This window comes from Oncorhynchus tshawytscha, unplaced genomic scaffold, assembly GCF_018296145.1.
Source record: "Oncorhynchus tshawytscha isolate Ot180627B unplaced genomic scaffold, Otsh_v2.0 Un_contig_1314_pilon_pilon, whole genome shotgun sequence".
NCBI lineage: Eukaryota > Metazoa > Chordata > Actinopteri > Salmoniformes > Salmonidae > Oncorhynchus > Oncorhynchus tshawytscha.
The window spans coordinates 179,063-190,321 of NW_024609613.1; the positions used below are offsets into that span (position 1 = coordinate 179,063).

Consider the following 11,259-nt stretch of genomic DNA (forward strand, 5'->3'; position numbering starts at 1 on the left):
AGTACATTATCCTGCTATATACAGTACATTATCCTGCTATATACAGTACATTATCCTGCTATATACAGTACATTATCCTGCTATATACAGTACATTATCCTGCTATATACAGTACATTATCCTGCTATATACAGTACATTATCCTGCTATATACAGTACATTATCCTGCACCATACTGCTATATACAGTACATTATCCCTATATACAGTACATTATCCTGCTATATACATATTATCCTGCTATATACAGTACATTATCCTGCTGTACATTATATACAGTACATTATCCTGAGGCAATTAAGCAGTGATTGTCGCTGCACTACCGTGGTTTTCTTGTCTGATACCAACGTTTATTTCCTCCATTCGCTGACCGTTAAACACCATGAGGAACACAACATACAGCCGTGTTGCACTGGAACAACAACATACAGCCGTGTTGCACTGGAACAACAACATACAGCCGTGTTGCACTGGAACAACAACATACAGCCGTGTTGCACTGGAACAACAACATACAGCCGTGTTGCACTGGAACAACAACATACAGCCGTGTTGCACTGGAACAACAACATACAGCCGTGTTGCACTGGAACAACAACATACAGCCGTGTTGCACTGGAACAACAACATACAGCCGTGTTGCACTGGAACAACAACATACAGCCGTGTTGCACTGGAACAACAACATACAGCCGTGTTGCACTGGAACAACAACATACAGCCGTGTTGCACTGGAACAACAACATACAGCCGTGTTGCACTGGAACAACAACATACAGCCGTGTTGCACTGGAACAACAACATACAGCCGTGTTGCACTGGAACAACAACATACAGCCGTGTTGCACTGGAACAACAACATACAGCCGTGTTGCACTGGAACAACAACATACAGCCGTGTTGCACTGGAACAACAACATACAGCCGTGTTGCACTGGAACAACAACATACAGCCGTGTTGCACTGGAACAACAACATACAGCCGTGTTGCACTGGAACAACAACATACGATGACAACATGAGAATGAATGAACACAGAGAAAGATTTAACAAACGGGCCAAACAGGAAACACTGAGGTTGAAGGCTTCTTCATACTGCCAGTCACCACAATGTAGATTTTCTTCAAACAACGACCACAGTAAACAAATATTTTAGAAAAATATAACATTTCAAATAAATATCATACAATATAAAGCACTTTTAAGGGGAAAGGATTAACAGGTCTTGAAGAAAAACTATCTGGAAATATCTTGTTAAAAAAAAATAAAAAATCTCTTTATTTCTTGTTTCCTGCAGTCATCAGGTCCTCCAGACAGGTGGCGCTGTCAAACCTGAACCCTTCTATGATCAGAGTGTCTCCGTCCTCCTCGATGCCGGCATCCCACATCCGAATCCTCTGGTCCTGCTGTCACAACACCAATAACACACATAACATGTAGCGAAATACAACACATTGCAGCGTCATTTTATCTCATTGAAAATAGTCAAATCATTGGCTGTATGTGCAGTGTCACACATCCTAATAGCAGTGGATACTGGATACCCAGGAGATTGTTAGTAAAATACAGAAGTTACTAGAACCTAAAATGTCTCTACCTTGCCATGGTTGTCCTGCTGGTTGGAGTATTGTCTGAGCATCCTCTCAATAGCATGCATTAACCTCTGAGCCTGACTCAACACTGGAACACAGTCATAGGGGGGGGATCACATCATGCAACACAGAATCAACGCATTATCATCACAGAACTATTTGGACAACAGCACGGCACCATCTCCATATTTCTGAATGTATTTTATCTGCCTATTTCAAATATGGAACCGATTTCAAATATGGAACCGATTTCAAATATGAAACAGATTTCAAATATGGAACCGATTTCAAATATGGAACCGATTTCAAATATGGAACCGATTTCAAATATGGAACCGATTTCAAATATGGAACCGATTTCAAATATGGAACTGATTTCAAATATGAAACTGATTTCAAATATGGAACCGATTTCAAATATGAAACATTGGAATCCGATTCTGGAAACTTCCTGAATGTCGTTAAAAAACAAATGTACCATATTTTATTTATTTTTACCTTTATTTAACTAGGCAAGTCAGTTAAGAACAAATTCTTATTTTCAATGACGGTCTAGGAACAGTGGGTTAACTGCCTGTTCAGGGGCAGAACGACAGATTTGTACCTTGTCAGCTCGGGGGTTTGAACTTGCAACCTTTCGGTTACTAGTCCAACGCTCTAACCATGTTAAAAAAAGACAGTGGTCAGGTGACAGTATCTCAGAGACTCTTATCAATGCAGTTATTCCGATGTAAGTCTACTCACAATCCTGTGGCTGGAAGTGGCTGATCTGCAGTCTCTCCTCACAGCCCATCTCCCTGACCTTAGCCACCTCCTCCATCGCCACCTCATAAGACTTCCTCATAGCGCCTCGCAGGTTCCTGTATCTGGGCTATGCCGGATTTTTTTTAAAATGTATTTATTTTGTTTCTCAAACACAGATTAAGCCTAGTTTTGGAATTAAAAAAAAATAAAAAAATTTTTTATTAGAGATTCTCCATTGAGAGGTTTTATTCTAGTTTTAGGACCAGGCTAAATCTGTGTCTGGAAAAAAAACAGTGCAAAATGTTTAAAATGTTTTTAACTCCCTCCAAGATAAGAGTATGTGTAACACTCTTCGTCGGGCAAAAGAGAGGAGGACCAAAATGCAGCGTGACGATTATCCATTTTAATAGAATACTTGAACAACGAACAAAAAAAAAACAATAAACCTCCAAAATGAACGAAGACGAAACAGTCCTGTACCGTGACCACCAACACTGGAAACAGGAACAATCACTCACACCCCACAATACAAAAACAGGCCACCTAAATATGGTTCCCAATCAGAGACAACGACTAACACCTGCCTCTGACTGAGAACAATATCAGGCCAAACACATAGAAACAGACAAACTAGACATACAACATAGAATGCCCACTCATATCACACCTTGACCAACCAAAACATAGAAACAGACAAACTAGACATACAACATAGAATGCCCACTCATATCACACCCCGACCAACCAAAACATAGAAACAGACAAACTAGACATACAACATAGAATGCCCACTCATATCACACCCTGACCAACCAAAACATAGAAACAGACAAACTAGACATACAACATAGAATGCCCACTCATATCACACCCTGACCAACCAAAACATAGAAACAGACAAACTAGACATACAACATAGAATGCCCACTCATATCACACCCTGACCAACCAAAACATAGAAACAGACAAACTAGACATACAACATAGAATGCCCACTCATATCACACCTGACCAACCAAAACATAGAAACAGACAAACTAGACATACAACATAGAATGCCCACTCATATCACACCCCGACCAACTAAAACATAGAAACAGACAAACTAGACATACAACATAGAAGGCCCACTCATATCACACCCTGACCAACCAAAACATAGAAACAGACAAACTAGACATACAACATAGAATGCCCACTCATATCACACCCCGACCAACCAAAACATAGAAACAAACAAACTATGGTCAGAGTGTGACAGTATGTCTCGTCATATCACTGAATCTTTCATCTCTATTTCACTAACGAACATTAAACTGGCACAGAAATAAAAAGATACATACTTTAGTGGAGGAGTTGTGGTAGAGTTCTACATGTTTGGCAGCAGCCCAGAATCTGGTATGAGGTTTCCCCAGGAACTCAACATGGTAGTGCTCCACATAACCCTCGCTGTCCAGCCTCACATACTCCTCCACGTTGGGGTCTGGACATAGAATGGCTGGCCACCTGGAGAGAGCAGCAATGATTAGTTAACGCTTTATCTACGGTCTAACACTGGTATGGATGAATTCAATAGAACTAACTGTAGTAGCTAAGGGACGGTTTTCATGGAACTAGATGAAACCTATTTCTGGACTAAAAAGATATTTAGGCCTAGGTTTAGTGCCTGTTTTCATGGAACTATATTAAACCTACTTCTGGACTAAAAAGATATTTAGGCTTAGTGCCTGTTTTCATGGAACTAGATTAAACCTACTTCTGGACTAAAAAGATATTTAGGCCTAGGGTTCGTGCCTGTTTTCATGGAACTATATTAAACCTACTTCTGGACTAAAAAGATATTTAGGCCTAGGGTTAGTGCCTGTTTTCATGGAACTAGATTAAACCTACTTCTGGACTAAACAGATATTTAAGCCTAGGGTTCGTGCCTGTTTTCATGGAACTATATTAAACCTACTTCTGGACTAAACAGATATTTAGGCCTAGGGTTAGTGCCTGTTTTCATGGAACTAGATTAAACCTAGTTCTGGACTAAACAGATATTTAGGCCTAGGGTTCGTGCCTGTTTTCATGGAACTATATTAAACCTACTTCTGGACTAAAAAAGCCCTTTCAGGCCTAGGGTTCATGCCTTGTTTTCATGGAACTATATTAAACCTACTTCTGGACTAAAAAGCCCTTTCAGGCCTAGGGTTAGTGCCTGTTTTCATGGAACTAGATTAAACCTACTTCTGGACTAAACAGATATTTAGGCCTAGGGTTAGTGCCTGTTTTCATGGAACTAGATTAAACCTACTTCTGGACTAAACAGATATTTAGGCCTAGGGTTCGTGCCTGTTTTCATGGAACTAGATTAAACCTACTTCTGGACTAAAAAGCCCTTTCAGGCCTTGATCTGAGTCCTGGAAACGGGCACATAAGCACTGACTGCCAACCATCCCGTACCATGGCCAGTTACATGCTTTCACCAGCACCAGGCTCCCGACAGGCAGCCCGGAGTACACAACCTTCAGGCCATGTTCCTTGAACTGGGAGTTGTTGGGGAAAGGGCCCTGAGGGACGCTGCAGTGGCTGAACAGAGGGTCTGGGTTCATATGACAGTGCCAGGACTTGCCATGGTCCAGCTCAGCCACCGTTTCATCACTCTTTGGTACCAGTCTCCACTTCAGACATCTGGGAGACTTGCACTGGACCCAGGTCTTGTCTGCATAGTAGGATGTTTCATCCTCATTGGCATTCAGGTCTGGAAGAAGACTCATTTTTTGTTTTACAGCTGAACTGAGCGATCTTGGCTGACCTAAACAAGCAAACACAAACATATTGGCTAGCTAGCCCATCTGATATTGTCATAGAGAAAATAAATCAGTGTCAGCGATCTATAATGTATTTGCTAAGACTACTTGCTAGCAAATATTTTTGAATATACTGAGCTACTAGCTAGACAATGAATGAATGGCCTTTGCTAATGATCCACACATTTAGATCGTCATGATTGTAGCTAACGTTAGCCAGCTGGCTAACAACATTCTAGCTTTGGATGGAAAAATAATCATTCTTATTAGCGCCTAGCTAACGTCCCTCTTCGTTCAAGTCGTTTCAAAAATATATTAATAGGTAACTTACTGACTGGCTAGCTATCTCCGAATAAATGTATTTAACCTTACACAGATTGAATCGCTAAATGTGCATCACTACTACTAGCGAATTTAGCTAGCCAGCTCGCCAATTTAGCATTTTGCTAGCTACCCGGCAAAAGGCTAAAATAATCGATTGTCGAACTTTGCAGGGGAGCGGTCAGAAGAAACCCGAGACCAGAAATGCTGTTCATGTCATAAAAAAATAGTATGAATAAACACGATATTGTTTCTATAATCTCTAACCCATAGTTTGGAAGCTTTTCAAATATTATAGTGTTCATCCGAGTCGTATATCTAGCTACACAACCAGATTCATAGGTTTTTTTTTAATTTTTAAGTCGAGGATGACGTCGGGCCTTTTATTTTGAAAGTCACATCAACCCCGGAAGTGACATTTCACCAGACGTTGGACGTTTCCTGGTTCATGTTTAATCACAAATGTATTTGATATCGAAAACATATCAAATAACGATTTACAACAGAGAGATCAATTTTTTTGCCATCACAGTCGTCCCGTTAATTGGTACTAAAACCATGCTCGGTAGATACACAACGTGATATCGTCGAAAACAACATCAACAAAGGTAAAATAAGCTAACGCGGCTAGCTAGTATCAATTGGTCATCAGCTGGCTGCGTATTCTTGTATCGTTTAGCTGCCAGATAACTGCTATAAGACTGTCATAGAAAACTGTCTCACAGTTGTACGGTCTAGATTAGCAATTTAGCACGATAGATAACACATCAGTCTTTAGTTTGGGTTGATCCATATCGAATAATGGCCTGTCCAGAGTTGCTAACGGTAGCTAGGTATGCTAACGTCCTTCGAAATGCTGATGTTTTGATTTTTTTCCTGGTGTGGTGGAAAGGGACGTGTTTATTTTATGACAACCTGATATATTTACGAATTGTTTTTAACCGATAATAATTGATTATGGCTTTAACTAGTCGTTTCAGTAATAGATAGATTAATTTCAACAAGTGTCATGACATACAACGCTGGTTTTGGTTTCTCTTTGACGCAACAGTTCCTTAACTCTCACTTCCGTTATCGTGTAACATCGGGACACAACATCAGGAGTCTGTGTATTGGGAATCCAACCAATACACAGACTCACGATGTTGTGTCCCAGAGCTGGTTATCGTGGTGTCTTGCACACGCAGTCAAGCCCAATGCAGAGCAGGTTATCTTGGTGTCTTGCACACGCAGTCAAGCCCAATGCAGAGCTGGTTATCGTGGTGTCTTGCACACGCAGTCAAGCCCAATGCAGAGCAGGTTATCTTGGTGTCTTGCACACGCAGTCAAGCCCAATGCAGAGCAGGTTATCGTGGTGTCTTGCACACGCAGTCAAGCCCAATGCAGAGCAGGTTATCGTGGTGTCTTGCACACGCAGTCAAGCCCAATGCAGAGCAGGTTATCGTGGTGTCTTGCACACGCAGTCAAGCCCAATGCAGAGCAGGTTATCGTGGTGTCTTGCACACACAGCCAAGCCCAATGCAGAGCAGGTTATCGTGGTGTCTTGCACACACAGCCAAGCCCAATGCAGAGCTGGTTATCGTGGTGTCTTGCACACACAGCCAAGCCCAATGCAGAGCTGGTTATCGTGGTGTCTTGCACACGCAGTCAAGCCCAATGCAGAGCAGGTTATCGTGGTGTCTTGCACACGCAGTCAAGCCCAATGCAGAGCAGGTTATCGTGGTGACTTGCACACGCAGTCAAGCCCAATGCAGAGCAGGTTATCGTGGTGACTTGCACACGCAGTCAAGCCCAATGCAGAGCAGGTTATCGTGGTGACTTGCACACACAGCCAAGCCCAATGCAGAGCAGGTTATCTTGGTGTCTTGCACACACAGCCAAGCCCAATGCAGAGCAGGTTATCTTGGTGTCTTGCACACACAGCCAAGCCCAATGCAGAGCAGGTTATCTTGGTGTCTTGCACACGCAGTCAAGCCCAATGCAGAGCAGGTTATCGTGGTGTCTTGCACACACAGCCAAGCCCAACAGCTTGTTATGGCTCAGATAAGAAAGAGAGAGGTGTTCAACCTGCTCCTCCTATATATTTTTTATATTTTCTCTGCATTTTCAAACAGTGAGGTCAACTCATCGCTAGAATCTCAATCCTGGATTTGTAGCACGGCGCACAACGATTGTCATTCTAAAGTGTGCTGGAAATAAATACATTTGTTCCCAAATATATGCAACTCTATGTCACACTCATGACTATTGTTTTGTCTTAGTTATGTTACTACTGACTCCTCGGGTCTACCTCTGTTCTCTACTAGCTAGGCCTGGCATGGAGCTTGGCATTATTGTCTTAGTTGTGTATAATTGACTCCTCGGGTCTACCTCTGTTCTCTACTAGCTAGGCCTGGCATGGAGCTTGGCATTATTGTCTTAGTTGTGTATAATTGACTCCTCGGGTCTACCTCTGTTCTCTACTAGCTAGGCCTGGCATGGAGCTTGGCATTATTGTCTTAGTTGTGTATAATTGACTCCTCGGGTCTACCTCTGCTCTCTACTAGCTAGGCCTGGCATGGAGCTTGGCATTATTGTCTTAGTTGTGTATAATTGACTCCTCGGGTCTACCTCTGCTCTCTACTAGCTAGGCCTGGCATGGAGCTTGGCATTATTGTCTTAGTTGTGTATAATTGACTCCTCGGGTCTACCTCTGCTCTCTACTAGCTAGGCCTGGCATGGAGCTTGGCATTATTGTCTTAGTTGTGTATAATTGACTCCTCGGGTCTACCTCTGCTCTCTACTAGCTAGGCCTGGCATGGAGCTTGGCATTATTGTCTTAGTTGTGTATAATTGACTCCTCGGGTCTACCTCTGCTCTCTACTAGCTAGGCCTGGCATGGAGCTTGGCATTATTGTCTTAGTTGTGTATAATTGACTCCTCGGGTCTACCTCTGCTCTCTACTAGCTAGGCCTGGCATGGAGCTTGGCATTATTGTCTTAGTTGTGTATAATTGACTCCTCGGGTCTACCTCTGCTCTCTACTAGCTAGGCCTGGCATGGAGCTTGGCATTATTGTCTTAGTTGTGTATAATTGACTCCTCGGGTCTACCTCTGCTCTCTACTAGCTAGGCCTGGCATGGAGCTTGGCATTATTGTCTTAGTTGTGTATAATTGACTCCTCGGGTCTACCTCTGTTCTCTACTAGCTAGGCTTGGCATGGAGCTTGGCATGGAGGCAGTGGAGGATGATATCTGCATTCTGAAGCATGAGACGGCGTACGGTGGAGCAGGGGAGAGCCCCGTGTCCGTGTGTGCCGGGGATGAGTCCGTAGCCTCCCACTTTGCCTTGGTCACAGCATACGAGGACATCAAGAAGAGGCTGAGAGACACGGAGAGAGAGAACACACTGCTGAGGAAGAGAGTCAAACAACTGGAAGATAAGGTACAGGATGAGGGGTGGGGCTTCATTAAGACACAACAGTAACCACTTCATACATGCATATCTTGATACAGTAAGTTCTCAGCAGTAGCAGTAAAATACAACTTTATTATCCTGATAGGGACATTGATTTATTTTTTGGGGAACAGATAAAACCTCAAATGGTCAAAGTACATCTAGCTCAATTGTCATGGGTTGTTCGTACAGTAAAAAAACATTGTCACTTATCAATGTGTTGAGGTAATCCTGTTCATGGAGAGGCTTGCATCATGAGATTCAACAGCTGTGTGTTGTACCCTGTAGCTGTGTGTTGTACCCTGTAGCTGTGTGTTGTACCCTGTAGCTGTGCGTTTGACCCTGTAGCTGTGTGTTGTAGCTGTGCGTTGTACCCTGTAGCTGTGCGTTGTACCCTGTAGCTGTGCGTTGTACCCTGTAGCTGTGCGTTGTCTGTGGCTGTGTGTTGTACCCTGTGGCTGTGTGTTTTACCCTGTGGCTGTGTGTTTTACCCTGTGGCTGTGTGTTTTACCCTGTGGCTGTGTGTTTTACCCTGTGGCTGTGTGTTTTACCCTGTGGCTGTGTGTTTTACCCTGTGGCTGTGTGTTTTACCCTGTGGCTGTGTGTTTTACCCTGTGGCTGTGTGTTTTACCCTGTGGCTGTGTGTTTTACCCTGTGGCTGTGTGTTTTACCCTGTGGCTGTGTGTTTTACCCTGTGGCTGTGTGTTTTACCCTGTGGCTGTGTGTTTTACCCTGTGGCTGTGTGTTTTACCCTGTGGCTGTGTGTTGTACCCTGTGGCTGTGTGTTGTACCCTGTGGCTGTCTGTTGTACCCTGTGGCTGTCTGTTGTACCCTGTAGCTGTGTTTTGTAACCTGTAGCTGTCTGTTTTGTAACCTGTAGCTGTGTGTTGTAACCTGTAGCTGTGTGTTGTAACCTGTAGCTGTGTGTTGTACCCTGTAGCTGTGTGTTGTAACTGAGCTGTGTGTTTTAACCTGTAGCTGTGTGTTTTAACCTGTAGCTGTGTGTTTTAACCTGTAGCTGTGTGTTTTAACCTGTAGCTGTGTGTTTTAACCTGTAGCTGTGTGTTTTACCCTGTAGCTGTTGTAACTGATGTGTGTTTTAACCTGTAGCTGTGTGTTTTAACCTGTAGCTGTGTGTTTTAACCTGTAGCTGTGTGTTGTACCCTGTAGCTGTGTGTTGTAGCTGTGTGTTGTAGCTGTGTGTTGTAACCTGTAGCTGTGTGTTTGACCCTGTAGCTGTGTGTTTGACCCTGTGGCTGTGTGTTTGACCCTGTGGCTGTGCGTTTGACCCTGTGGCTGTGCGTTTGACCCTGTGGCTGTGCGTTTGACCCTGTGGCTGTGCGTTTGACCCTGTGGCTGTGCGTTTGACCCTGTGGCTGTGCGTTTTGACCCTGTGGCTGTGCGTTTTGACCCTGTGGCTGTGCGTTTTGACCCTGTGGCTGTGCGTTTTAACCTGTGGCTGTGCGTTTTAACCTGTGGCTGTGCGTTTTAACCTGTGGCTGTGGTTTTAACCTGTGGCTGTGCGTTTTAACCTGTGGCTGTGCGTTTTAACCTGTGGCTGTGTGTTGTACCCTGTAGCTGTGTGTTGTAACTGATGTGTGGTTGTAACCTGTAGCTGTGTGTTGTACCCTGTAGCTGTGTGTTGTACTCTGTAGCTGTGTGTTGTAACTGATGTGTGGTTGTAACCTGTAGCTGTTCAGGCCTGAAGCTCCTTCCCCTGAAGGACCCCAGTACGTCAACAAGGCCTTCAGTGCCTACCGTGGCATCTACATGGAGAAGGAGGACCTGCAGCTGGAGCTTAATAAACTGGTATGTACAGTCCACTAGGTCCAGCTGGTGTGGACGGTCCAGCTGGTGTGGACGGTCCAGCTGGTGTGGACGGTCCAGCTGGGTCCAGCTGGTGTGGACGGTCCAGCTGGGTCCAGCTGGTGTGGACAGTCCACTGGGTCCAGCTGGTGTGGACAGTCCACTGGGTCCAGCTGGTGTGGACAGTCCACTGTCCAGCTGGTTGGACAGTCCCAGCTGGTGTGGACAGTCCACTGGGTCCAGCTGGTGTGGACAGTCCACTGGGTCCAGCTGGTGTGGACAGTCCACTGGGTCCAGCTGGTGTGGACAGTCCACTGGGTCCAGCTGGTGTGGACAGTCCACTGGGTCCAGCTGGTGTGGACAGTCCACTGGGTCCAGCTGGTCAGTATCTCTTCCTGTCTTTATCCTGTCTCTTTGTAATTGTCTCTCCTTCACTGACTCTTCATCTTTTACTCTTCAACATATCTCTCTTTTCTTTAACTGTGTTTCTCTAGAAGAGGGAGAAGAGTGAGTCTGAGAGGAACTCCTGAACTTGATGCAGCTAACCTCAGCCAAAGAGATGGAGCTGCTG

General features: G+C 44.2%; 2 protein-coding genes across 2 annotated transcripts; one reads left to right on the forward strand and one right to left on the reverse strand.

Annotated features, from left to right (window-relative positions):
• Positions 1 to 278: 278 nt before the first annotated feature.
• On the reverse strand, positions 279 to 5,761 carry LOC121845270 (zinc finger CW-type PWWP domain protein 2-like). Its single transcript, XM_042316274.1, has 6 exons — positions 5,459 to 5,761; positions 4,781 to 5,132; positions 3,679 to 3,841; positions 2,336 to 2,462; positions 1,597 to 1,679; positions 279 to 1,405 (listed from the first exon to the last, which is right to left on the reverse strand). The coding sequence occupies exons 2-6, from the start codon at positions 5,092 to 5,094 to the stop codon at positions 1,277 to 1,279; spliced, it is 816 nt and encodes a 271-aa protein (XP_042172208.1). The 5' UTR covers positions 5,095 to 5,132; positions 5,459 to 5,761; the 3' UTR covers positions 279 to 1,276.
• A 70-nt stretch (positions 5,762 to 5,831) lies between these two features.
• Positions 5,832 to 11,218, forward strand: LOC112239811 (5-azacytidine-induced protein 2). The gene is made up of 4 exons (XM_042316271.1): positions 5,832 to 6,056; positions 8,635 to 8,870; positions 10,575 to 10,691; positions 11,183 to 11,218. Exons 2-4 carry the CDS (start codon positions 8,646 to 8,648, stop codon positions 11,216 to 11,218), a joined length of 378 nt encoding a protein of 125 aa, XP_042172205.1. The 5' UTR covers positions 5,832 to 6,056; positions 8,635 to 8,645.
• Positions 11,219 to 11,259: the final 41 nt, after the last annotated feature.